Raw genomic sequence first — 27,765 nt, 5'->3', positions numbered from 1 at the left:
CTTTGGCCACTATAGAGAGGAAAAGTACAGAATACGGACGGGACGCAGAAATCTAACTCAGAAAAGACATTTAGAACGCCTCTGAATAACAGCATAGCTTTATATTAAATTCGTACGTTAAATACAGAGCCGGGCAATTGAAGAACCAGGCAATAGCCCCTGCTGGGGTCTCTGATTAGGACCTCTTCCAGTTCACACTCAGCCCCTTCCTGGGCTCAGCCGGAGTCTCCACTCTGGTCCCCACAGCCTCGTGGAAGAGTCTGGCCTGAGGACGGAGCGGAGCCCAGAACAGCGTCTAGTTCCCAGCTGCTCAGCCGGCTGAGCCCTTCCTCCAGCGCGTGCCGTGGGGAGCACTCACCAGGACTCAGAACTTAGCCTATGGTTTCGAACTGTGAGGAATGTGTGAAGAAGCTTAAGTAGATTCGAATCATGTGTGTGTGTAAATCATACATCATACCATGGGCAAAGCTGGTCTCACCGTGCAGTTCGCAGGACGGCGCGGGCTCAGGGTGACCTTCCCCCTCAAAGACCAGCTTGCTTTGCACCATGTCCTCTCACTCCTGCCCGCGCTCCCTCGCGACCAAGGGGCCAGAGGTTAACGTTTACTGCGTGCTGGGGGAGTTTTTCGTCTGTATTTGAGTAAAGCCTCGGCCTGGCCCCTTGGCCTGTGTCCCGGCTGGCAGCTCACAGCTAGTTAGGCTTTCTCACGGGGGGGGGGGGGGGGGGGGGGGCGTTTCTCTTCCTCTGAGTCACCACGATCTTTCCTGCCTCTTTGGAAGATGGGCCTGGGCAAGGGGAGGGTCTAGAAATGTGGCCATTCCAGATTAGAGAGGAGGAAAGATGAGTAACACATTAGGAAACCAGGGGAAGGGCTCTTGATGCTAATAATAGCCCACCCTGTATTTGCATAACATTTGATAAACTTGCTTTGCGGTCTTTTATGAACTAGCAGCCTGTCTGCCCATCCTCGACCAGTCTAGAAGTGCAGAGATCGTATTTAACAGTCTTGCTCTTATTAGCAACCATTTTCGAGACAAGACATAGAGTATACACACACTCCCATGTCCTCTCTAGACTGTGCCCCATTCCGTAGACTCATGGGGTATCATCCACGGCGCTGACGCCCAAAGCAATGCTGGGACGTAAGAGACAACAGCTGCAGGGACTAGGAATACACGCGGAAGTTCTCCAGCTCCCTGCGGCTCAGTCGAGCAGGGTTCTGGGCTTTGAGTGGTCTCCTTCCAACCTGCGGAAGACAAGAACTTCAGACCCTCTCCCACTAGGAGATCCTCATAGCAACCTTGTGAGGTATGAATTATTACCCTCATTTTACTAATGAAGAAAAAGAAGCTTGGAGTTGTCAAATAACTCAGGGTCAACAACCAGCATGAAGTAAAGGAGGAGCTGGAGACCAGTTGTTCATGCTCAGATTCTAGCTAGTTCTGTCATACACCCTAGACTGCGTGGGCCCACACGGTGTCCTCTACAGCCCTGGGCTGTCCGGTTGGCTTTGATGCAGGGCTACAGCTGAAGTGCCGGGAACCCCAACAGGCACCCATCCACCTTCTCCCTTGTGATCACAGACAGCATCTTTGTTGGACCACAGGCGGAAGCTCCGGTGTACCATGAGGCTAGTGGTGGGAGCGCCCTCCATGTCTTAATCTCTCCGGGAAGTATAATTACACCTGCCCCATGGCATTCTATGAGGATTAAATGTGATAATTCACACGAAGCCACCAGCAGGCTACCAAATACATGATACACCCCCAGTAACTGTTAAGTCCCTCTTTTTCATTCCCTACATGGCCTGACGGGACTCAATTCAGCCACCAGGCTCGATGGTCACTTTACAGTGTCCATTCTAACAGCAGCTTAAGATTACCTATGCCCCAGAATGTTCCCAATTACCTGCTAACTTTAGAAAATCATTTAGATTTACTTATCCTCCCTTCTCTGCACCCTCGCTCCACACACCCTTGGAAAGGAGAGATGTCCAGTGTAGAGCCCACAGCTGGGGAACCAGCTGGAAGACAGCCCCAATTTAAAACTCAAGCTCCCCAAGAAGAGTCCAACCCTAACATATGCTATGACCTTGAATTAGACCCTTGCTTTCCTTGGACCTCAGTTTCTTCATCTCTAAAATGAAACTGTGGGTAAGAAGATCCCTCGGGGGCACCTGGGAGCCTCAGTCGGTTAAGCGTCTGCCTTGGGCTCAGGTCATGATCTCAGGGTCCTGGGATCAAGCCCTACATTGGGCTTCTTGCTCAGTGGGGAGCCTGCTTCTCCCTCTACCCCTCCCCCTGATTGTGCACCCTCTCTCTCTCTCAAATAAATAAAATCTTTAAAAAGAGAGAAAGAAAGAAAGAGAGAGAGAGAAAGAAAGAAAGAGAGAGAGAAGAAAGAAAGAAAGAAGAAAGGAAAGAAAAAAAGAAAGAAAGAAAGAAAGAAAGAAAGAAAGAAAAAAAGAAAGAAAGAAAGAAAAGAAAGATCCCTAAAATCTCTACAACTCTGAGACTCTATGCATGGCTTTTTCATGAGTGTTCAATTTCAAGGCTTTTCTATGGGCACTGAACCCACTCAGAAGGAGCTCCAGAATCTTACCTCTTCGTAGACAGTATAATTGACGGAAGAGCTCTGGTTCTTCTTCTTGGATTCAGACTGGAAATTCAGGTGTAAAAAGTGCTTAACTTCAAGTTAGAAAATGTCCCACTCCTCACTGATGTGAGAGGCCCCCAAAGAGACTCAGGGCCCAAAAAAATCCCTGAACCCGCAGCCAGGGGTGAATAGAATCTCCTACCCCAAGAGTAAGTAATGGGGTTTATGGTTTCCAGAGAAGGCATGATACGCACCTGTGTACGACATGACATTTCTGAACCCAAGTCAGAGGCTGGTATCCCACACCCACCTACCTCCCAGATCCACACACACACACATTCCCAGCACACACACACACACACATACCCTTAGTGTAGCCCTTCTGACACACACGTCCCCTGACCATGGTGAGACCCCAGAAACACTGGAATTCAGAGGCACTGTCAGTAGTAGGGAGTTTCCCAAGCATGTGACCGTGGTGCCCGTGACCATCCATGTGGCCATGCACTGCGGCATATAATATAAATATAAATATCTCTCAAGGTGGAATCTTGAGAGATTGAATGGCTTGTTGGAAGGAGGGTGAATAAAAAGTCTGAAAATCTGTTTTTACCCCTCCCCCATTTGACCCTGACCTGCATGTACCCAACACTTCCACAGTTTGGCATCTCCCCGACTTCCCACACTACTACGTTAAGTTTACGTGTTCGTACTGTGACTCCAGCCTTGGAAATACCATTCTTCCAACCCCCCTCCCACCCAAGGTGAAAAGATGATCATGGGCACCAGGTCCACAAAAGACCTGTGAGCTCAGCTCGGAGCAGGATTTGAGGGGACTGTGATGGGTTGCCTCAGCCCAGAGGCCCCCACCAGCAGAAGACTGGCCAGAACCTTTATCTGGTTTCCTGAAAGTCAACATTGTGTCTTTCTGGGTCCGGGCTATATTCCCCCACCTTGGAAACCCCTCTAGTATCTCTCGCCACAGCCCCAGCTGGCCTAAGGATGGTGGGGTCTCTCTGTACAAAGCACCACCTTTCTGTCTCTGTTTGTCCTTGTCCCATAGAAACTCCTAGAGACTCCTTTAATCCACTGTTCTCTTAGTCTCAGACCTGTTCTTTTTCTCCAGACAGAATCAAAAAGGCATTTCTAGTTGGCCCATTGACATTACAATACAGCCATTTAACCCAAGCTGCTCAGACACACACAGAGCAAGGCAGCTCACGGCGAAGTGCACACACACTCTGCACACTCCCGTGTACGTGCAAAACCCACATCGCATCCACAGCGCCCCCTGGAGGAAGAGACTCACCTTCCGGGAAGGCTGTACCAATGCGTACAACGTATTTGCTTCTCGTGATGTGGGAGCAGAAGACTAAAGAGAAGAGAAATAAAAGTGTTTCAGAAGCCTAGATCCAGCAGAATCCTAGGGAGGGAGGTCATCTCTTCCACCCCTCCCCCCAACCCTGCCCAGACAGAAGCTCTAAGTATTAGTGAAAGGAACCCTGGACTCGGGAGGTCAGACAACCTGACTGCTCGTCCCCCTGTCCGTAAAGATAGCACTTTTTCTGCACGCGTATTCTCCCCTAACCCTTATAACACACCTACAGGAGACGAACGACCGCCATCTGCCATCCTACAGATGAGCCTCCAAAAGGGTAAATAGCCCAAGTCGGACCGTCTATTCGCAGCAGAAGCAGACACGAAACCCCAGACTCGCCAGAGATCCTTGCTCAACACCTCAATGCCTCCCGTTGCCAACATGCTTTCCTTCTCTGCACCTGAACCAGGTGTCCTCGAAGGCAGGTAGCCGTCCTCCTTCTAAGGAGCTGCTCCTTCTCTCAGCATCTCAGTCTGAGATGAGCTCTTCCTCGTCCTTATTCAGCCTCCTCTTGTGGGAACCCAACGTGGCTAAAGCCAGAAGCCTAGCAGGTACCGGTCACTCTTACATCTCTCGTTAATGCTCTCAGACTTTGACCCACTGTTAGTGAGTCACATTATCTTATGGGCAGCAGAAGGAGGCTCCCCCCAACCTGGGAATTCCAGAGTGGCTGTGAGGGTTGAGCATCTCCCTCCGCACCCCCCTTCTTCCTCAGCTCCTCTCTTCCTTCATTGTCCTCCCTTCCCCTCTCTTCTCTCCCTTCACTTTCTCCTCTTCCTCCTTCTCTTGATCTTTCTCTGAAGCCTATCACCATTCCCCAAGAATTTTCTTGCTGGGCAGCTTGGCCGCCAAATGGAAGAGGTTACTGCTTCAGGACTTAGTTCTTTTATTTTTTTTTTTTTAAGATTTTATTTATTTATTTGACAGTGAGAGAGAGACAGCCAGCGAGAGAGGGAACAGAAGCAGGGGGAGTGGGAGAGGAAGAGGCAGGCTGCCAGCGGAGGAGCCTGATGTGGGGCTCGATCCCAGAACGCTGGGATCACACCCTGAGCTGAAGGCAGACGCTTAACGAATGAGCCACCCAGACGCCCCTGGACTTAGTTCTTTAAAAAATAAAAAATAAGTTTGTCATATTTATCAGAAATTTTTCATCACTGGCCACCAAGAGGCAGTATTTCCTTTGAGAGAGGGGCCCCAGCCTGGGTTATCAATAATGTCATTTTAGCGGTCAAATCAGAGGGCGCTTCTCCAGTTGATGGAGAATTTCTATAATCCCAGAATGTTAAAGACAGGGAGAGGGCAGGTGGAGTGGAGGCTCAGAAGCCCTTTAGCTCAGCTCTGTGGCCTGGAGCACAATAGTTAGCCTGTGTCTGTCTCCTCATCTGCGAAATGGAGGTTGTATTAGACCCACTTCATGAGGCTCTTTTGTGAGATTCATTAAGGAAATAGACATAGTAAGTACTTAATAAATGTTATTGTGGGGTGCCTGGGTGGCTCAGTCGGTGAAGTTTCTGCCTTGGGCTCAGGTCATGATCCTGGGGTCCTAGGATGGAGCCCCACATCGGGCCCCCTGCTCAGCGAGGAGTCTGCTTCTCCCTCTCCCTCTGCCCCTCTCCCCTGCTTGTGCTCTTTCTCTCTCTCTCTCTCTCTCTCTGTCTCTCGATCAAATAACTAAATTTTTAAAAATTGTTATTGTTAAGTCATAGTAAGATAAAAGAGAACAACCCAGCTACATTCTTTCCTGAAAACAGGTATAATAAGGAGCAGAAATTAAAACAAAACAAACTATATGGGCCCCAAGTATTGGAAGTAGCAGGGAGAGAAAACAGAAGTGAGTCCCCTGACGAATTTCCTCCTCCTACCGACCATCTCGGCCACACCTGCTACCAGGCATGGAGGGAGAAAGAAGACCTACATCAGACTTCCCACTCTGCTCAGCTCTGCCAAGGCACTCCGGAACCACACAGACCTTTTCAAGCAATTTAATGCAGCTGAGGCCACGCCGTCTCTTAGACCCCAGGAGCACCAGGCTCTTACTCTGCCGTTCAGGACCGTGAGCTTCTAGGAGGCATTGGGAAGCCCCATAGACAGGTATGGAATGGATTCAAGAAACCAGAGTGGTACCTGGGACTGGATCATGGAATAGATGGTGCTTCCTTCTCCAGAGGGGTTCTGCCTCTGCTCCTGCACGAGAAAGAGTAAAGGGGCACGTGGTCAGATGGCTGTGTCTGTCCAGACTGGGATTGGGTGGAGAGACACAGAGCAAACAAGAGGGGCCCCTGGAAGCTGGTGGAGGACGTGGTCATTAGTCACCCCAGGATGGGGAGCGACAGTAGAAAGAGCAACTCACACCGGAGTCGTTAGGGTCACGTGCAAGGAACCACTCAGGTGGGAAGGGGTTGCACCGAGTGACCCTGTCCAAGGGGGCTCCGATCACTGGCTTTACTTTGGTAACTTAGAAACTTGCCTTTGCTAACTTCTCAGCCAAATTTGCCACATAACCAAGGCTAATGGGCTGAGCCCTGAGTGGGGCTGTGATCTGAGCCTTACCTCAGGCCTGGAAATTCAGAGGCTTTCAGTGTTTTAAAGCCCTTTCTCTAGATGCAGCCTAGGTGGCCAGTTTGCCCTTGGCCTCAAGCCAGCCCTCCCCCCCCCCCCCCCGGGCAGCTACAGAGCTGGGTGAAGCCTTGGACCCGAGGCCGGAGGCAGGGAGACCATGCCCTTCCTGTTTCCCTCCTGCCCACTGGAGACTGGGCTGGAGGTGTTTTACCCCCAGCGCATGTTGCCAGGTTGGGCTCTGATGGGGAGCAAGAGGAGGCCAGCAGGGTTCATTAGACAAGGAAGGAGCTCAGAGGAGCAGAAAAACGCCCACTGTCTTTGGGGGCCGGAGAGTCACAGGCATCGGGCAAGAAACAGGAGTTTCCGGCTTTTCTTTTCCGCCCAGAGCTGAATGAAGCGCCTCCAGAAAGGTCCGAACTGGGCCCCAGAGTAAGAACACATGAACTTGAGATTTAGGCCTTCAGCCCGACCCTGGAGCAAGGAGGGAGAAGCCAGCAAGGGATGAGGCCACGGAGGGAGGAGCTCCTGCGTCGGGAGGCAGAGAAACAGGCCTGAATCCCCAAGAGATTTCTTATACTCTGACTAGTTATTCTCCACTATTCTCCTGCATTTACCTAACCTAACGACGTAACCTTCATTTCCAGGGAGTTAAGGCCACTTGTCGCAAGCATTTGGGCTTCTGGCTGTAGGTAGATGGACTTGCTCTCAGAAATTTGTCCCAGCGGCTGGGAGTGATGGGAGAAACAAAGTCTTCTTTGTGTTTCACACCCCAGTATTCCACTACTGGGGCAAGGAAACAGGCCGGGGAAGCTGCCCCGACGGCTGGTTGCCACTGAGCCCAGACCTGAGGGAAGCGGCTCGTCTGTTCTCCAAGGCCTCATACGTGTGATAAAGCAGGAGGCCCCGCCACTCCAACTTCCTGCCTCACCTCCTCAGGCCCTTCCACCCCTCCCACCCTCCCCACGGAGCAGTTAGGCACTGCCTTTCCCCTAGGCCTGTCGCCACTTCCTGCCCTGCTCAGGGGCAGGGCAGTGGGGGGCGCCCTGCAGCCACTCTGCGGATGCCCGCCGCGCTACACCCCTGCATGCCAGGCAGAGCTGGCCACTCCCTGCAGAGGCTGGCTGGAGAGGTTCTCGGGGATTCTCGGAGGAGCCCGCGCTGGCTCCTTGGCTTTGTGCTAAACTGGTTTCTCTCCCTAGCCCCTCGGCCAGGCTCGGGCCTCTCCCCAGACTGCTGTGAGCGCAGACCTCCGAGGTAGCTCCGCAGCCAGGGCGACAATCAAGGGACCCACAAAAGTGAACTTGGGTGTGCGGGGGCACGAGAATGTGTGTCCAGACACAAAACACAAGCAAGCTGGATTCTTCTAGGGGCTTAGAGCAGCTGGGGCGACGGGGCAGAAACAAGGACGCCAGGGGCGCCTGTGTGGCGCAGTCGTTAAGCGTCTGCCTTCGGCCCAGGGCGTGATCCCAGCGTTCTTGGATCAAGCCCCACATCAGGCTTCTCTGCTGGGAGAAAAAGGAAAGAAAGAAAAGAAAAGAAAAGAAAGGAAAGAAAGAGAGAGAGAGAGAGAGAGAGAGGAAAGAAGAAAGAAAGAAAAAGAAAGAAAGAAGAAAGAAAGAAAGAAAGAAAGAAAGAAAGAAAGAAAGAAAGAAAGAAGAAACAAGGACGCCAGGGTGCCATCTGGGGAGGCGAGAGCGGCCTTCTGCCCACCCCTGTGCAGCTGCCGGGCTCCATCCTTCTCAGCACGTTCTCCTTTGTGTCCCGCTTTTCCTCCACAGCCGGAGCTGGGAGGCTGATGGGGAAGACAGACGGGAGGGCTGAGGATCACTTTGAGAAGACGCTTGTGTGGTTCCCTTTGTCTCCCTGTCCCTAATGGCCATCCTCCCCAGAAGCATCTTCCAGGCTAGTCCAGACACCCCGGCCCCTCGTGCGCCGTACTTGATTTCTCCTGTTCTGCGTGTTCTGCGTGTTCTTGATGTCTTCATAAACTGTCAGAGGTTCCGCGGGGCTCATCTCTGTGGGAGAAAAGCAGCAAAGACAGAGCTGCTGAGGCCTCCAGAGGGTATCCTGTCCAGGCTTCTGCTTCTCACAGTCCCACCTCCACCCCAGACGGCCAAGACCTTGAGGAAGGGTCCAGAAAGGAGGCAGATGCACGCTCTCCCCAGGATGCCCACAGAGCGCAGGAGCAGCAACCACCCGACACAGCTCCTGCACGGGCGGCAGTCCCCCTACGAGCCCGCCACCTGCGCGTACATCTGCGCGTTGGGCTGTAAACATTCCCAGGACCCCCAGAAGGTACGACCTGGGAGAAAGGGCGCGGCAGCTTCCCCTGCCCCAGACATGCACACACGTCGTCGCCCCCCCCCCCCCCGCTCCGGAGGAAGCGCAGGTGCTGAGCTCCCAGGCGCCTCCCGCTGGGGTGTCAGGTCGGCAACAGCGCCCCCTGGGGACCCGCACTTACCCGACTGCTTCCTCTTCCTCCTCCACACGCAGAAGCCGGTGAGGGCCACCAGGAGCAGGATGACCAGCAAAATCACGATGATCATCAGAAAGTTCACAGAGCTGTAGTCTAGGGACATGGAAAGCACGAGGCCTGAGCTTTCAGCCTCTCTTGTCCCCTCCCACCTGTCCGCTGCAGGACACGTTTCAAACCCGCACTCCTCACTCACAGCCACTGATCGCACCTTCAAGGCTGTCCCTTTGCAGTTCGGTGACCTCCCCTGACTGATGCTAAGAGCGTGGATACCCATATCTGACAAGCCTGGCTCTGCGCCCTCGGGCAACTTCCTTCGCCCCTCTGAGCCTCCATTTTCTCACTTATAAAAGGAGATGTTCCCTTCATAAGGAGGTGGATTGTATGATCTAATATATGTAAACCACCTGGCAGAGCCAATGTGACATCTGTCCATTCTTTTGTTAACTCAACAAAACACATTGCACCCCACTCTGTGCCTGGCAGCCCTCCCCTTCCCCTTCCTGCCCCTCGTGCCCCTTCCTCATCTGAACTTCTACATGTAACGTCTGCGTCACACACGTAGCCCGATGTGCGAGCCCACCGACAAGGGGACGGGGGAAAGGAATTACGTGTTCCAGGTGCCAGCTGCTGAGGCCCTTCACAAACACAACCTCGTCTAATCCTTCCAGCCGTCCTGGGAGGAACCTGTCATCATCTCCATTTTACCCAAGACAAAAACTGAGGCTCCGAGAGGGTAAGGAACCTGCCTGAGGTCACAGAGCTAGGGAATAATGAAACCATGGTTGACGGGACCCAAAAGCCAGTGTCCTTGTCACTCCAAATCGCTTCAGCTTGCTCGTTTCTTTTTTGCCCAGGAATGCCTACTTAGTTGCTCCTCTTTGGCTATAAGGCCTTAAAGACAGGGACAGCAAGTAGGTTTTTCCCTGTAATGCCTACGCTGATGATGCATTAAGTCTTTATTTATCTGATAAAAATTAGTGCAAACTGGGACGCTGGGTGGCTCAGTCGGTTCAGGTCATGATCCCGGGGTCCTGGGATCGAGTCCCGCATCGGGCTCCTTGCTCAGCAGGGAGCCTGCCGCTCCCCCTGCTTGTGCTCTCTCTCTCCCTCTCTCTCTGACAAATAAATAACATCATTTTTTAAAAATGGTGCAAACCTAACTCAAGATAACACTTAGGATGAGCGTAAGCGATAAACCAAGAACTCTTCCAGGAACCCCTGTGACCCGGAGCACTGCTGTACACCATAGTTACCTCTTGGGGAACTATATGGCTTGGGGGAGCTATCCGTCCTTGGGAGGAGGAAGCAGGTCTCCATCAGTCTCTCAGAGGAAGGAAATGACGATGGCAGCCATGGCAGGGCTGTGACCCACCAAACGACTAAGCACTCCCTACGTGAAGGAAAAGCTCGCATCTCCTAGCAGATTCCTGATGGGGATAAAATTCTTCCCAGACTAGGATAGTCCTGGCTTGTGGGAACTGTGTGTCCAGAAACCAGGGCCACCCCTCGGAGGGGCGGCAGGGCACTTGAAGAGGCAGCCAAGGGATCTTTCATAGCCAAGGATCTCTGGCATGAGACTCATTATGGGGTCCAACCCTTCATATTCGGCCCCGATTAGTCCCAAGTGCACCACTTACACTTGTCGACGCTCTGGCAGCTGTGGGTGAAGGTGTGGTTTACCCAGCTGGCCGGGTTGCTGACATTGCAGGTGACTACGCTCAAGTTACCGACCTCGATCTCTTGCTCCAGTTTGCCGAGATTGTCTGGTGTCTGGATCAGCTCGTTCCCTCTATACCACACATAGCTCACGTTACCACCTCTGGAGACCGAGCAGGACAGAGACACTTGGCATTTCCCTCCATCCAGGACCTTCCTCTCCTCCGCTACTTCAAGTGTCCCTACGTGATCTGGAAGCAGAGATTCTGATCAGAAAGGCACCGGAAATAAAAGCCCCGCAGGAGTCAGAAGGGCAGGCTGAGCTGTCCTAGGGACTCACCAAATACAGAAACCTGGAAATGGTGATGCTTAACTTTCCCAGCGTCATCAGTCACCTCCAGGGTGTAGAGGCCGCTGTAGTTGTGCTGAGATGCCTTGATGAGAAGAGCTAAGTCCTCTATTATAAAATTGAGCGTATTGTTGAAATCATTCAAAGCCCGTTGTACGTAATTCAGACCAGACCCATTCTTCCAAGTCAGTATCACGGAAGCTTCTGAAGTTGAGTCATGCTTCATCTTCCATTTAACAGAGTTTATGTGCGCTGTCTCTGGCCTGGGGGGCCGTAACAAGAGTTGGTGTCCTGAGAGTCCAACCACACGTTCAGCAGGATCTAGGGATTCCAGAAAAGAGAACCCAGGCTGGAGGTGGCAGGAAGGGTGCCAGCCCTGAGCATTGCCGGAAGTTGGATGTGACCTCTCTTGAGCCAAGAGGAAGGGGGCATGTGTGAGGAGACCAGAGCCTAAGAGAACCTGAAAGTGCACTTCCCTTTCCTGCCTCCCCCCCCCCAAGCTCCGTGCCCCTCGTCTGAAGGAGCCCACCAACCGGTAATAATAGCGAAAATCTCCTCACTTCTTTCTGTGGGGCAGCGTGTTTTAAACACTTTATGTAAAGCTTAGAAAGCGCTTTATATAAAGTTTATAAAACACTTTTATATAAAGTTATATAAAAACATTTTAACCATGTTTAACTATATGTTTTAACAGTGACTTTATAATAAGAGTTTTATCCCTATTTTACAGGTGAAAACACTGAGTAGAAAGAACTGAAAAGTAACTAGCCCAGGTTAAAAAGCGAGAAAGATGAGCTTGAAATCCAGTCAATTTGGCTGTAGAGGATGAGTTCTTAACCACAATGTTATAAACACCGTGTCTGACGTGCCTCCCTCCCCGCAGTGCTGAGGCAACTACTATCGGCCAGCGGCCAGCGGTGAGTGCTGGAAATTCTGTATGGCCAGACCCAGTAAGGTGAACTCTCCAAGCTGAATTCACAGCTCCCTCCCCTGTCCTCCCATAGAGCTAGATTCATAATCCTCTCTTGTAACACTTAACACCAAACTGTGGTCATGTCTCATTAATGCTTGCCAATTTTTTGGTCGCTACGAAGTCTCCACAGCAATTGCACCCTTAACAATAATTAGAGAAAAATAAAACGACATGGCCTTGATGTACCCCGGCATCTGTCCTCTCTAGAAATCAAGATGTGTACCAATTAAAATGAGGGTGTGACATAGAGCTGCTAGTTTTTGCCCACTCTAGGAAAGCCCAGTGCAGTCGTTAAAGAAAAATGGAAGTCCCGGTCGCCATTTTTGGCAGGGACATAGTGGGCACATAGTGGATGCAGGAAATAAAAAGGTCTGCCAAGGAAGGTCAGAAAGAATTTGGAAGAGAGAATAGGAGATGGGGATTGTTGTATGAACAGATCTGTTAAAATGGAGGACATTAGAGGAGAGCAATGGAGAGGGGGAGTTTTAGATATCCATATGCATTACAAACACGCTCACTCCCAACCACACCTTCACCCTGACATTTCCTCAGGAGCCAGAGTAAATAATTAAAGAAACGATTTGGTTGACAGATTGTGTTTCTTTGATCTTGACAGTCCAAAGAATAAAACACATAGGGTTCTGGGGCACTTGGCTGGCTCAGTCATTGAGCACCAGACTCTTGATCTCAGGGTTGTAAGTTCAAGCCCCATGTTGGGTGTAGAGATATCTTGGGGGAAAAAGCCTTTAAAAAAACAAAACAAACAAAAAACACATAGGGTTCCTATTCATATGCCCATGATTGAACCGGCTGTGCCCATTGCCAAACCAGAAACAGAGATTGTGTCTTTGTCTCCCACGATCCTGTATATAAGAATAGGCCAAGAGGTACAATCAAACATTGCACAAAAATCCTGAGAACAATCCCCACTGGTTACAATCCCCACTGTAACCAGGGCCCTGAGAGCTGGGGCCTCTTTGTGTATAAGACATGGTTCCTGACTCCAGAGACTTTGTGATCTGAAAGCAGAACATTCTTTCATTCCACAGCATACACTTAACAGTTGAAATAAATAATCATCTAAAGAATTGTAATTCTGATCATGAAGACCACGTTAAGACATGCTAACCAACCCTCCCATTGAGAATAACTAGAAAAAAAAATGGGCAAAATATAAAAACATATTACAAAAGGCAGCAAAGAACTAATAAAGCAGTGAAATATTATGGGGCCAAGATCTGGAAGAAGGAAACTCAGAGAGGTGAGACCAGCAGTTTTGACTCCTATTTACTGGAGGCTTGCAATAAACTCAAGGAACTAAAAGAACACAGAGTTCAAGGATCTCATGTTAAGAAGTGGGTATACTGGGATGCTTGGGTGGCTCAGCTGATTAAGCATCTAACTCTTGATTTCGGCTCAGGTCACGATCTCAGGGTTGTCGATGGAACCCCACGTCAGGCTCTGTGCTCAGCGCAAAGTCTGCTTAGGGATTCTCCCTCTCTCTCTACCCCTTCCCCTCTCCTCGTCTCCCTCTCTCTCTCTAATCAATAAATAAAATCTGAAAGAAAGAAAGAAAGAAAGAAAGAAAGAAAAGAAGGAAAGAAGTGGGTACACCTAAAATTCATCAGATTTGGGGGCTTGGTACCATAAAGGTAGCCCACTGAGATTAAGAGTGAACAAGAAAAAGACCAGCTCTCACAGGAACTAAACCTTACTTTAGAATCATCTCAACTCTGAATTGGATTAAAGTAATCTAGAATTTCTAGTATTTCTAACCTGGCTGCCTACTAGAGGCAAATATAAATTATTCCTGGAGGAAAATAACATCAACATGAGCATTAAATTACTTCTAAAATTTTCATACATAACGTCCAAAATGAAATAAAAATAAGCAAGCATAAGGAGCAGAAACATGTCCAAAACCCAAAAGACAAAATAATCAATAGAAATAGGCTCGGGGGCATCTTGAGAACTCTGTAATTATGTTTAATGTTTCAAGGAATTAAAATTTAAAGTATGAGAATTTCAGCAGAAAATCAGTGTGATAGATGCAAAAATGGCCATGCCCCTTGCAATGTGACTTTGCAGCTCCACCCATCGTCGACAGATGGGGCTCACTTCCCCATCTCCTGTAACTGGGCTGGCCTTCTATTCAGAATGCAGCAAAATGCAGCAAAAATGACATTATGCTAGAGGCAACCGGCTGGCTCAGTCAAACATCTGACTTTGGCTCAGGGTCCTGGGACTGAGCCCCATTTCAGGCTCCATGCTCAGCTAAGAGTCTGCTGTGCCCTCTCCCACTACCCCTCCCCCTGCTTGTACTCTCTCTGTCTGTCTGTCTCTCTCTCTCTCTCAAATAAATAAATAAAATCTTTTTTAAAAAAAGAGAAAAAGAAAGGACACAGAGAAAGAGGAGATGGAAAATAATTATACGGGGCACTTGGGTGGCTCAGTTGGTTAAGCGGCTGCCTTTGGCTCAGGTCATGATCCCACTGTCCTGGGGTCGAGCCCCATATCAGGCTTTCTGCTGAGCAGGGAGCCTGCTTCTCCCTCTCCCTAGGCCTGCTGTTTCCCCTGCTTGTGCTCTCTGTCTTTGTCAAATAAATAAATAAATAAATAAAATATTTTTAAAATAAAGAAGGAGGAAAGAAAGAAAGAAAGAAAGAAAGAAAGAAAGAAAGAAAGAAAGAGAAAGAAAATAATTATACAACAGGGGATCAACAAGAAATTTTTTATTTTATAAAAAAATCGAAGTACGGTTAATGTATAGATAGATAAAGAAATGTGAAAAGGTCCAAATAAGCAATATCAGAATTTTTTAAAGATATCACCACAGATCCTACAAATATTAAGATCTTAAGAGGTATAAACTGCTTTCCATCAATAAATTTTAAAATGGAGATTAAATAGAAATTTTCTATTAAGTAAATTGAAGCTATACTGAAAAACCTTCTCACAAAGTAAACTCCAGACCTAGTTAGCATCACTGGTTAACTCTACAAAATATTTTAAAAGAATTAATTCCAATCTTATCCAAATGCTTTCAGAGATAAGAGTAGACAATACTTCCAAACTTGTCTTATTAGGTTAACACATTTGTTATGTTGACACCAAAATCTGCAAAGACATCACAAGAGAAAAAAATTAAAGGCTCTTTCACTCAGAAACATGGGTGCAAAAATCCTAAGCAAAAGACTAGCAAAGAAAATAGAGTAAAATACATTAAAAAAAACACACAAAACAAAAACAAGAAAGTGCAGCCTATTTACAAAGGGGAAAAAGAAAGTAACCATGAAGAATCATAGACATCGAACTTAATAGACAAAAACTATTTTTTCTTAAAGTAGGCTCCATGCCCAGCGTGGAGTCCAACACTAGGCTTGAACTCACCACCCTGAGATCAAGACCTGAGCTCATAGCAAGAGACAGACCCTTAACTGACTGAGCTACCCTGGCACCCCTAGTCAAAAACTTTATATCAACTGTCTGAAATATGCTCAAAGAACCAAAGGAAACTAAAGACAAAGAACTGAAGGAAGCCAGATGAATGATGTTTCAACAAAGAAAATATTAATAAACAGAAAATATAAGAGGGAATCAAGCAGAAATTCTGGAGCTGAAAAGTATAATAACTGAAATGAAAGATTCACTGGAGAGCTTCAACAACATAACTAGGTCAACTGAAATTCTTCAGGTTGGGGAACAGAAAGAGAAAAGAATGAAGAAAATGAACAGAGCCTAAGAGACCTATGGGATGCCAGCAAATATACCAACATGTGCATAATGGGAGTCCCAAAAAGAGAGGGAAGAGACTAAGGGGCAGAAAGAATATCTGTAGAAATAATGGCCCCAAACTTCCCAAATTCAATAAAAGACATGAATATACACAAGAAACCCAATGAAGTCCAAGTAAGTTAAACACAAGAGATTCATACCAAGATATATCCTAAAATGTCAAAAGCCAAAGACAGAGAATCTTGAAAGCACAAGAGAGAAGCAATTTGTCAAGCACAAGGGATCCCCAGTAAGAGTAACAACCAATTTCTCTTCGGAAACCATGAGGCTAAAGAGTGGTGAGATGATACATGTAAAGTGTTGAAAGCTTGTTAAGACTATCAACTAAGAATTCTATAGCCAACAAAATTCTCTTGCAAAAAGAAGGACCAATGAAAACATTCCCAGACAAACAAAAGCTGGGTGTTGTTGCTAACAGATCTTTAGGCATGCCTAAAGAGATGAAAACACTGGGCTGTAATTCAAAGCCATGTGAAGAAATAAAGAATGGGGTTAAAGGGGGTTACATAGGTAACTATCACAGCCAGTATTATTGCATTTTTGATTTGTAACTGGTTTTTATGATGTGAAAAAAACAAGTGCTTAAAACCACAATTATAAATCTATGTTAATAGGCACACAATGCATAAAGATGTCATTTGTGACAACATAATATGGGGAAGAGTTGATAGTAATTCAAACTAGCCCCACTCCCTATCCTCCAGAGAGGAGACGGGGGCTGGTGACAGAGTTAATAAGCAATCATGCCTATGTGAGGAAGCCTCCATAAAATCTCAATAGCACAGGTTTTGAGAATTTCCAGGTAGATGAACACATCCCACTGGGAGGATGACACACTCCAACTCCATGGGGACAGAAGCTCCAGCACTTGGGACCCCTGCCCCCAGGCCTTGCCTTATGTATCTCTTCATCTGTATCCTTTATCATATTCCTTAATAAGCTGGTAAACATAGGTGTTTCCCTGAGTTCTGTGAGCTGCTCCAGCAAATTAATCAAACCATTCGATCTACAACCAGTTGGTCAGAAGCACAGCTGACAACCAGGGCTTGACAACCAGACTGGCATCCAAAGTGAGGAGGCATACAGTCTTGTGGGACTGAGCCCTGAACTTGTGGGATCTGATGCTATCAGATTCAGACAGTGTCAGAATTGAGTCGAATTATAGGGCACTCAGCTAGTGTCACAGACAACTGCTTGTGAAAACCCCCAAAGAGTTGGTGGCCAGAAGCGTCAGAAGTGAAGTAGTGAAGTGTGAGTAGTAACGGAGCCACACAGGACAGGAAGACAAGAGGAAAAACTGGGTGGCATCGCAATACGGTTTTTAAAACGCAAAGGAAATGAACTAGGAGTGGAAAGCCAGCAGAAAAGGAGCAGGTTGAAGAAAAGTCAGAGATGTCATCAGGGACAAGGAGGTCCTGGCCGGCCTCGTGGATGAAGTGGTGATGTCCAGAGCACTTGGGAAAGGACGAGCCAAGCAGAGGTGAATGGGGCTGCTTATGGGAGTAAACGAGGTGGTTGACATTGGGGAATCCCTCGCTGGTGTCTCTGACATTGAGGAATGGTTGGCGGTTTGCTGGAATCCCTCACTGGCATTTGCTTTCTTGCAGAAGGAGGGTGTAGGTTGATGGACCCTGTGACCATGGAACCGGCCCTCAACAAGATGGTAAGGCAGAATTATCTATCTGGGGAATGGGAGGGACTGAGGGACAGAAACAGGGTTCCCAGGACACCCAGGGTCTGGCTGAGATTGGGGGCTCTGAATCAGTAGTTGCTCTTTGGTGTTGGATTTTCTTCTTCAGCCCTCACCAGCTTGGTGTGGGGAGGAGGCAAAAGGTCAGAGTGGGGCAGGGCTGGTAGGGGGTGGGGCAGGATGTTGTGGGGAAGGAACGATGGAGAAGCGAATGGGCAAGGTACTATATACTGGGGGCTATGACTCATTCCTTGTCCTAGAGGGCTTATACACCAAATGGAGAGACAAGAAACACCAGTATGAAAATATAACTTCTAATACTCTATGTGGAAAACCCAAAAAACTACCTCAAAATTGCTAGAACTCATACAGGAATTCAGTAAAGTGGCAGGATATGAAATCGGTTGCATTTCTATACACCAACCAAAAAAAAAAAAAAAAAGAAATTAAGGAGTTGATCCCATTTACAATTGCACCCAAAACCATAAGACACCTAGGAATAAACCTAACCAAAGAGGCAAAGGATCCATATTCAGAAAACTATAGAATACTCATGAAAGAAATTGAGGAAGACACAAAGAAATGGAAAAACGTTCCATGCTCATGGATTGGAAGAACAAGTATTGCTAAAATGTCAATGCTACTTAGAGCAATCTACACATTCAATGCAATCCCTATCAAACTACCATCAACTTTTTTCACAGAGCTGGAACAAATAATCCTAAAATTCGTATGGAACCAGAAAAGACCCTGAATAGCCACAGGAATGTTGAAAAAGAAAACCAAAGCTGGGGGCATCACAATGCCTGAGTTCAAGCTGTGTTACAAAGCTGTAATCATCAAGACAGTATGGTACTGGCACAAAAACAGACACATAGATCAATGGAACAGGAGAGAGAACCCAGAAATGGACCCTCAACTCTATGGTCAACTAATCTTTGACAAAACAGGAAAGAATATCTGATGGAAAAAAGACAGTCTCTTCAACAAATGGTGTTGGGAAAATTGGACAGCCACATGCAGAAGAATGAAACTGAACCATTTCCTTACACCACACACAAAAATAGACTCAATATGGATGAAAGACCTAAATGTGAGACAAGAACCCATCCAAATCCTAGAGGAGAACACAGGCAGCAACCTCTTCGACCTTGGCCATAGCAACTTCTTGCTAGACATATCTCCAAAGGCAGGGGAAACAAAGGCAAAAATGAACTATTGGGACTTCATCAAGATAAAAAGCTTTTGCACAGCAAGGAAACAGTCAACAAAACCAAAAGACAACCAACAGAATGGGAGAAAATATTTGCAGATGATATATCAGCTAAAGGGCTAGTATCCAAAATCTATAAAGAACTTATCAAACTTAACACCTAAAGAACAAATAATCCAATCAAGAAATGGACAGAAGACATGAACAGATATTTCTGCAAAGAAGACATACAAATGGCCGGCAGACACATGAAAAAGCGCTCAACATCACTCGGCATCAGGGAAATACAATCAAAACCGCAATGAGATACCACCTCACACCAGTCAGAATGGCTAAAATTAACAAGTCAGGAAACAACGGATGTTGGTGAGGTTGCGGAAAAATGGGAACCCTCGTGCACTGTCGGTGGGAATGCAAGCTGGTGCAACCACTCTGGGAAACAGTAAGGAGGTTCCTCAAAAAGTTGAAAATAGAGCTACCCTATGACCCAGCAATTGCACTACTGGGTATTTACCCCAAAGATACAAATGTAGTGATCCGAAGGGGCACCTGCACCCCAATGTTTATAGCATCAATGTCCGCAATAACCAAACTATGGAAAGAGCCCAGATGTCCATCGACAGATGACTGGATAAAGATGTGGTCTGTACATACACAATGGAATACTACTCAGACATCAAAAAAAAAAAAAGACATCTTGCCAGTTGCAATGATGTAGATGGAACAAGAGGGTATTATGCCGAGTGAAGTAAGTCAGTCAGAGAAAGACGATTATCACATGATCTCACTGATACGTGGAATTTAAGAAACAAGGCAGAGGATCACAGAGGAAGAGGGGGAAAGAATGAAACAAGAGGAAACCAGAGAGGGAGACAAACCATAAGAGACTCTTAATCATAGGAAACAAACGGAGGGTTGCCTGCCGTAGGGGAGGAGGGTGGGAGGATGGGGTAACTGCGTGATTGACGCTGGGGGGGTATGGGTTGTAATGAGCACGGGGTATAAGACCAATGAATCACAGACCTGTACCCCTGAAACAAATAATTAAAAAAAAGAAAACATAACTTCACACAAGTTAGCCCAGGCTGAGTGAGAGATGGAGGAGGCTCTGACAAAGATACTGGCTTGTTGGGCGGAGAGAGGCCACAGCAGATTCCGGTGGTCAGGGGAGGCCCTGGGGCTGCCACCACTGCTACTGCTACCGCTCAGCAGCTTTGGGGCCCCTCTTCCGGTGGTTACAACAAATGGAATAGAACAGTGACTCTGCAGACGGAGAGCAGAGGGTAGGTGATCGATTCCACTGCCTCCTCGGGAAGAAATGGGCAGCCAGCACGGAGACGGTCCAGGAGACGGTCCAGCCAGCAGGGAGTCCCGCTCAGCCCGGAGCTCGGAGCTCGGGTGCAGAAGCTGCGGCGTCCAGACTACATGGTGTCCACAGTCAGCTCAGCTAACCCTGCCCCAGACTGCTGGTGGCGGGGGTGGGGCCTGAGCACCGCTGTGCCTGCGGGGGCGCTGCGCCTGGGGGGACCGTCTCAGAGCCGTACACTCCCACCAGCCAACAAAAGGATGTTGAGGTTTTCTCAGCTTGGGGTTGTGCCACTAGGCTCGGGGTGAAGGCAAAAGCGGAGCCACCCGCTGGGGACCGAGTGAATAGAGCCCAGTGAGATCCCCAAAGTGCTGGGGCAGGGCCAGCCCCAGTCAAGGCAAAATCATAAAGTAGATAAAGCACCCTCCAGGGCCCCCATCCCACTCTCTCTCTCCTCTTTCTCGACTTAACTCCCCACTTGGGGGCTTCATTGGCCATATTGACTCCTCTCCTCAGACAATGCAACCCCCTGACCTCTTTCGACCTTACTCAGCCCATGCCCCCCAACTCCTTGCATCAGTTAACTGAATCAGCTCATTTATGCTGTCTTGCTCCAAGCTAACAGGTGCATTTGCTTTTCATTTCCTGTCCAAACCCTGTGTTTTCCCTACTTCTATTCAGCTGTTCCCTCTACTCACATTATCTTTCTACCTTATCCCTCTCCCCTGAGCAATTCTGTATCCTTCGAGGCTACCTTCCACACCACCAACACCCCCCCCAAGAAGGAATCTCCATTTTCTCAGCTCCCTTTGTGCTCTAAATGGATCTTGCCTGTCAGCGACTCTTCCCTTAAAATTGTTGCTGCACACGCTCGTTTTCCTCTGCCTGAAAGATTCTCTTTTTTTTTTAAAGATTCTATTTCTTTGAGAAAGAGGATAAGCAGGGGGAGTGGCAGAGGAAGAAGAAGACTCCCCACTGAGCAGAGAGCCCTATGCAGGACTCGATCCCAGGACCCTGGGATCATGACCTGAGCCAAAGGCAGACGCTTAACCAACTGAGTCACCCAGGCGCCGCCGTCTGAAAGATTCTTAAGGATACAATCGGCATGTTTCATCTTTGTTTTGTCGACAGAATCTTGCATAGTTCTTGGAACATAGTAAAGACATAATGAAGTTATTTAATTAGTTAATTAATTAAATTCAAGAATGTGTCTCAGCTAACTCCCAGAAACAATTATGCCATAGGAATGTTGTGCAGAATACCGGAGGCCACGGAGATGTGACTCCCTTGGTTTTAGCATTTGCCTTCCAGGCTCCACACACCTGCACTTCCCATTTGCAGGGCCTCAAAAAAACCCAGCAGCCCTGAAGCATCATGGGACTCCCCTATACTGCTTGGTTCAACCGCTCTGGCAAACAGTTGGCCGGCATCTGCTGCAAGACTATACATATACCCCATGATTCTACACCTAGAGATACACCAACAGACATGCATAAATGGAAAGTATGTACAATAGGCTACTAGTACCATTATTATGATGGGGGGGAAACAACCCAAGATTCATCAATAGCAGAATGGAAGAATAAACTTCCATACAGTCATACACTGAAAAGCCATGAAATGTCCCGGTGCAAGTAATAACATAGATAGATTTCATCAGATGTTCAGCAAAAGAAGTCAGACATAGGGTACAGACCATATGCATACCCTTATATACAGGCCAAACTAACCTGTGGTGTCAAAAGTCAGAATAGTGATTGTCTTCGTGAAAGAGGGAAGCGCTAATGAATGGAGAGAATGTGTGGTAGATACACAAGCATGTTCATTTAACAGTAACACGTAGAGGTGTATACTTCTAATTGTGTATACTTTTCTGTACATGTGTCACACTTTAATAGAAATGTCTGTTGGGGCACCTAGGTGGCTCAGTGGGTGAAGTGTGCAACTCTTGATTTTGGCTCAAGTCATGATCTCAGGGTGGTAAGATGGAGCCCCACGATGGGCTATGTGCTGAGTGTGCAGCCTGCTTAAGATTCTCTCTCTGTCTCCCTCTGCCTCTCCCTGCTCGTGCTCTCTCTCTCTTAAAATAACAAAAATTAAATTAAATCAAATTTTTAAATGTCTATTTATGAAGACAATGGCCCAGCAATCCCTGGAGTGATTTCTATGGAACCAGATCCCTCTAGGATGGTGCTGCAGCCCTGAGTTCTCAGAGTCCCAGTCTGTCCCCAGTGACCAACGACTTCACCATTCACTTCGTATCGGGAGAGGTGCAATGAGGAAGAGATAAACAAAAACAGCTACAGTCTTCTTAGAACTTGCCTGGATCCCTGCCAGGGTAGTCAGAGTCAGGGACTCCTTCCTGAGAAGTGAAAATTTCAACACGGTCTGTAAGAACAGCTGGCAAGCATGGCTTAGAGCTAATCCATGAAAGGCTGCCCTGCCCTTTTGTTTTGTCCACAGCCCCTGAGTGTTCACAGTCTCCTGTGTGGGTTCCCACAGAATGCACAGCCAAACCTGAATTTGGGGCCCAGACCCACTCCTGTGGGCAGCGATTTGAAGATCCCTGCTCCCCAACACATGTGACCCCAAAATCATCCCAATGTGCTTCTAAAATGCTTAAAAATAATTTATTTATTCACTCAGTTAACATTCTGAGTACCTGTTGTGTGAGCACTTTGTACTGCACTGATCACAGCTGTAATCATACATTGAGTTCTGTGACCGAGGGGCCCATGTACTGATTCACCATCGAATGCTCAATACCTAGCCCAGGGCCTGGCCCAAAGGTGTTCAAACACATCAGGGAAGGAGTGGGAGTCGAGAGGGAGATGTCCTTGTGAAAACAATTAGAATATTTCATATTGTACAATGTAATAATAGGATTAAGTGTATTAAATATCTGTTCTTTTAAGTTAAAAATGTTGCATTCTCCCAAAGATCCCAGTTATGACCATGAGATAACCCTCAGAAAAGAGTCACCCATTAAAACTTATCATCTCAGGCACCAGGGTGGCTCAGTTGGTTAAGCGTCTGCTTTTGGCTCAGGTCATGATCCTGGGGTCCTGGGACTGCAGGGAGCCTACGTCTCTCTCTCCCCACCCCATGCTCATACTCTCTCTCACTATCTCTCTCTCTGTCATAAATAAATAAAATCTTTAAAAATAAATAAAACTTATCATCTCGTCCAGGATTTTCTTTTTTTAAATGATTTTATTTATTTATTTATTTATTTATTTATTTATTTATTTTTTATTAAGAGAAAGAATGAGCAAGAGAAAGAGCACAAGCCAGGTGTGGGGAGGTGGCGGTGGGGGAGGCAGAGGGAGAAGCAGACTCCCCAGTGAGCAGGGAGCCTGATGCGGGGCTCAATGCCAGGACCCAGAGATCATGACCTGAGCCGAAGGCAGACGCTTAACCTACTGAGCCATCCAGGTGTCCCTCACCCAGGATTTTCTAACTCATTTTTGACTCAAAGTACTAGCCAACAAATTAGTCTCTCTTCTTGACTCTGACCACAAAACTAAGTGAAACATAGAGCCTACCTTCAAAGAATCGAGTAACAGGAGTGATTATTTGGGGGGAGTTGGTATAAGAACCCTCTAAGCATGTCATAATACCACACCTCCCCTAACGCTCACGCATCCCTATGGAGCAGACGCCACTGTTGACCTCACCTTATGAACGGAACACTGAGAAACAAGAGGTTAGTTCTTCAATGCCACAGAGGGAGTAAGTGGTTTAAAATCTAGAACGACTTCTCCCGAAACTCGCCAATAGACGGATAAACTCTCATTTTATTCTACGGATTATTTAAAATATTCATGCATCCATTCATTCAGTAAGTCTTTATTGAGACTCTAATGGTGCCAGATACTGTTCTAGAGGCTGAAGATACAGCAGTGAACAAAACAGGCAAAAGCCCTGGCCTCAAGGACTTACATTCTGGTGAGGTACAGAGGAGCCCGGGAGACAGAAAAGAAAACAAAGGGGTAAACGGTAGAGCATGTCCGATGGAGATGAGGACCACAGAGAAGTGTAAGCGGACAAGGACTTAAGGCGTTACAGGATGGCGGGGTTGACATTTTTAGTGGAAGCCATCACTGAGAAGGTGGTATTTGAGCAGAATCCTGAGGGGCTGAGAGAGCAGGCCAGGTGGCCAGCGGGGAAGCGGCATTCCAGGTGGAATGAGTGCAAGGCCCTGGAGTGCAGTGTGCTCCAGGAGCAGCGGGGCAGGGACGCTGAACGCAGGGCGTGCAAGAAAGGAGAGAGGAAGGGGAAAGGGGGTCAGGGAGGCCAGGAAGGCCAGATCACATCGGCCACTGTGAAATGTGTGGCTTTTACTCTCAGAAGGCCTACTTTTCAGAGGCCTTCTGAAAACGCTCTGCAAACCTTGAGAGTGATAGGAGCTTCTTACATATATATTATGCATATTACATTCTTCAGTAAGCCAAGTTTAAAAAAAAACAAGGCTTCACTGCCATCATGGGTCCTGATGGGATCTCTGAAAGAGACCCGCGTCACTTGTGTCGTATCCCTGCCCAAAACGCGGAGCCCAGCTCACATGAGAACACCTCACACAAACGGGACTCGAGAGCCTTCCACAAACAACCGGCTTGTTCTCCAAAAATGTCAGTCAGGAAAGACGAAGAAAGGCTGGGGATAGTTGCAGATCAAAAGACATAACAAACAAAACAAAACACCAGGGTGCCTGGCTGGTTCAGTCAGTAGAGACGGAATTCTTGATCTTGGGGTTGTGAGTTCGAGCCCCACGTTGGGTGCGGAAGCCAACTTTAAAAAAAAAATTTTTTTAATAAAAAAATAAAAGACATACCAAAAAAGGACATAACAACTGCATGTGATACATGATCCTGACTGGATTCTGCACTGAGGAGGGAGACTGCCATAAAGCACGTTACTGGAACAACTGGTAATATTTAAATATTTAAATATGGACTGTGTATTTGATTGTCTCAATGTTAAATTTACTAAATTTGATAATTGTGCTGACATGATATAATAGGATACGGGAATGCCCATGTTCTTAGAAGATTCATGCTACAAAATTTAAGAGTAAAGGGACATGATGTCTGCAACTCGCTCTCAAATGGTTCAGCAAAAATTATTTTATTATTCTCTTTTTCTATACTTTTTTAATTTAAATTTTGTTAGTTAACATGCTTATTACACATTTATACGCACATACCTGTACAGGGACAAAAAGAAAGAAAGCAGGTGCGATCAAGTGTTAGTAACCGGTGAGTCTGGGTAAAGGAAATACAAGAATTCTTTGTACTGTATTTGCAACTTCTCTGGAACTCTGAAATTATTATTTTAAACTTTTTATTTTAAAAGTTTAAAAATTAAGAAAATAAAATAAAAACTTAAAAATTGAAACGAACGGAGCAGCAGGTCCCTCGGCTTACAGCAGGCCAGCCCCACAAACACAGAGCCCAGCAAGAAGAGAGAGAAGTTCCCTGAGGCCAAAGGCCATCAGGCTGTGCCCACGCCTGGGCGGGGCCGCTCCCCCCAGTTCCCCCTGCAGTGGGTGCGCTCAGCTGTGCCCCCCCCCCCCCCCGCAGACAAGGGGCAGCCCCGTTTTCCTGTCCCGCAGGCTCATCACCTCAGACCGCCTCAACTCCGGCATCCAGACCTTCCTGACTGCTCCCTGTCCTCAGCGCTCTCTGCCCGTCCCTCCCCGTAGATTTGTAAATACAAATGCATGTGTCACAACCACCGGTCTCCCCCAGTCCTCTGGAGCCTAGCTTGTGTCTTGGAGGACACAAGAGTGCCCGCGACGGGTCTCTTTAACAGGCCTTGGACAAACATGACCCTGTACCCCACTTCCTTCCCCCTGCACCAGAGTGTGTCCTCCGCTCACTCCCTCACCCTTGATGCCGCTGGAAGAGCCATGTCCTAGAACACGGACTCCCATCACAGCACCCCCGGCTCCAGGGTTAGGGGAAGGGGGAGCAGCCCGCGTCTGGAATCTCCCCCAGCAGAGTTTTCCATGTGCTCTGAAGCTTCCTGACATTGTCTCCTTCCCCTTCCCCACCTCCTGCTCCAAGCCAGCATTTCCCTAAGAATTTTCTGGCTCCTGTAGCCTCTGGGCTGGGGGAGGCTGCTGAGGGATGAGGGGCCCCGCCCGTTCAGGCTGAGTGGCTGTTGGCCACAGGCTTCCCACCTCCTTGCTCAGCTTCCCTGCCTCGGGGAGCAATCTATCAGTCTCTGATTTCCAGAACCACCCAACTTCCTTAGAGAAACCCAAGCCCGGGGGCCACTTCTCTCTGCTGGTAATCACACCACATTAGAGAATATTTCTTTTGTCCTTCTCACAGCCCGCAGACAGGACGCTTTCTCCCCACTACACAGAAGGGTAAATTGAAGCCAGCGGAAAGGAGTCTCCTTGTCCCAGGCCAAGGAGTTTGCTGGATTGCTGACGGCAGGGCCAGACGCGCTTCTCAAAGACCTCCCAGCCCGCTGGCCGCCTGTTCCGTCTCACCTAGCCTGTCCAGAGCTCTCAGGAGCTGCTCAGTGTCACAGTTCCAGGCAACCTTGTGAACAGCATAATCCAGGGGCTCTGGGTTCTGATCTCCCCGGGGGCCAAGGCCCCACGTCCGTGCCATCCCCCACCCCATGCCAGGCTGGGCCTCCTTACCTTGGCCCTGATGCCCCCTGAGGAGCAGGAGAAGCGTGAGGACGAGAGCTTGCCCCAACATCCCTAGACGACAGAGGGGTCGCCGGCTCCTCGGCCACCAGACGCTCTGCTCGCGCATGGGCTCCGCCGCAGGCAGCCAGCTGGAGGGCGACGGGGAGCAGAACTGCCTCGCTGTTTGTCCGGCCACAATTTCCTCAACTCAAGGCTGTGCTCAGCGGCTGAGAGCTAACAAGGCCACCGAGAAAGCCCCGGTACCTGGACGTGGTCCTGCAGCTCACACAAGCTGAACTTTCAAATTTGGCCTCAAGTGGGCGGGTGCTAAATTCGCAGTGACTCACAAAACCAGCTTCCAAATCCTGTCCATCGCTCTGCCCCAGTTAGGCTGCCTCCTTCAAGGGGCAGAGACCAAGAAATGTTCCAGTTCTCTCCATCCTACTGGCAATATGGAGAAAGCCACCAGTAGGCAGGGGGACCAAACAGCCATTATCACAGACGGCCCCCTTCCACAGGCACAGCGAGCGGGGGAGAAGGGGGTTGGGGGCGTGCGGGCTGAGAAGCGGAGCCCCAGATACTCTGATGAAATGCTGAAGGAAAGGAGCAGGGACGCCAGGAAGATCTAAGACCCGGGGTTGCTCTGCAAGCAGACAGCCAGATTTAAGCACATGCAAACTGCAATGTCTTTACATAAATTTGCTTTTGCTCATTTCCCATCTGTGCTTCTAATACCCTCTCCTTTCCTCTTTTCCTACTTTCCCATGGAAGTTCTCTCTTCCTTCTCTTGCTTTCTCTCACCCAGACAGCAACCAAACTCATTTTTGCTGTCCTCCCCTGCCCACACTTCAATTCCACCCTCCACTAAGCCCAGGCAGCTTTGATCCTTCTGAGGCCCCCAGAGAGGGGGAGACGTGGTGGCGCCCCTCCTTCCCCAGAAAGCATTTGCTTTGAGGCCAGACCCTGAGGCTCCATGACTTTCTTTTTCCTTCTGCTTTCCCTTTAGCAGCAAATACTTTCAGTTCCCTTCCGGTCAGCCCCTCTGTTTTCCCATCCCTTGATCCATTTCCAATCACCCGGTCCGAAGCTGGGCTTGGGGGAGGCAGACGAGAGCCTCAGCTACCAG

At 48.2% G+C, this 27,765-nt stretch overlaps 1 protein-coding gene across 1 annotated transcript; it reads right to left on the bottom strand.

The window, feature by feature from the left end:
• Window positions 1-82: 82 nt before the first annotated feature.
• Window positions 83-27,388, bottom strand: CD244 (CD244 molecule). The gene is made up of 9 exons (XM_026487268.4): window positions 26,649-27,388; window positions 11,005-11,334; window positions 10,646-10,915; window positions 8,994-9,101; window positions 8,471-8,547; window positions 6,098-6,157; window positions 3,905-3,967; window positions 2,602-2,658; window positions 83-1,246 (listed from the first exon to the last, which is right to left on the bottom strand). Exons 1-9 carry the CDS (start codon window positions 26,764-26,766, stop codon window positions 1,166-1,168), a joined length of 1,164 nt encoding a protein of 387 aa, XP_026343053.2. The 5' UTR covers window positions 26,767-27,388; the 3' UTR covers window positions 83-1,165.
• Window positions 27,389-27,765: the final 377 nt, after the last annotated feature.

The sequence above is a fragment of the Ursus arctos genome, unplaced genomic scaffold, assembly GCF_023065955.2.
Source record: "Ursus arctos isolate Adak ecotype North America unplaced genomic scaffold, UrsArc2.0 scaffold_2, whole genome shotgun sequence".
Lineage (NCBI taxonomy): Eukaryota > Metazoa > Chordata > Mammalia > Carnivora > Ursidae > Ursus > Ursus arctos.
The sequence above is the reverse complement of the archived record's forward strand: the minus strand, read 5'-3'. Positions and strand labels throughout refer to the sequence as shown.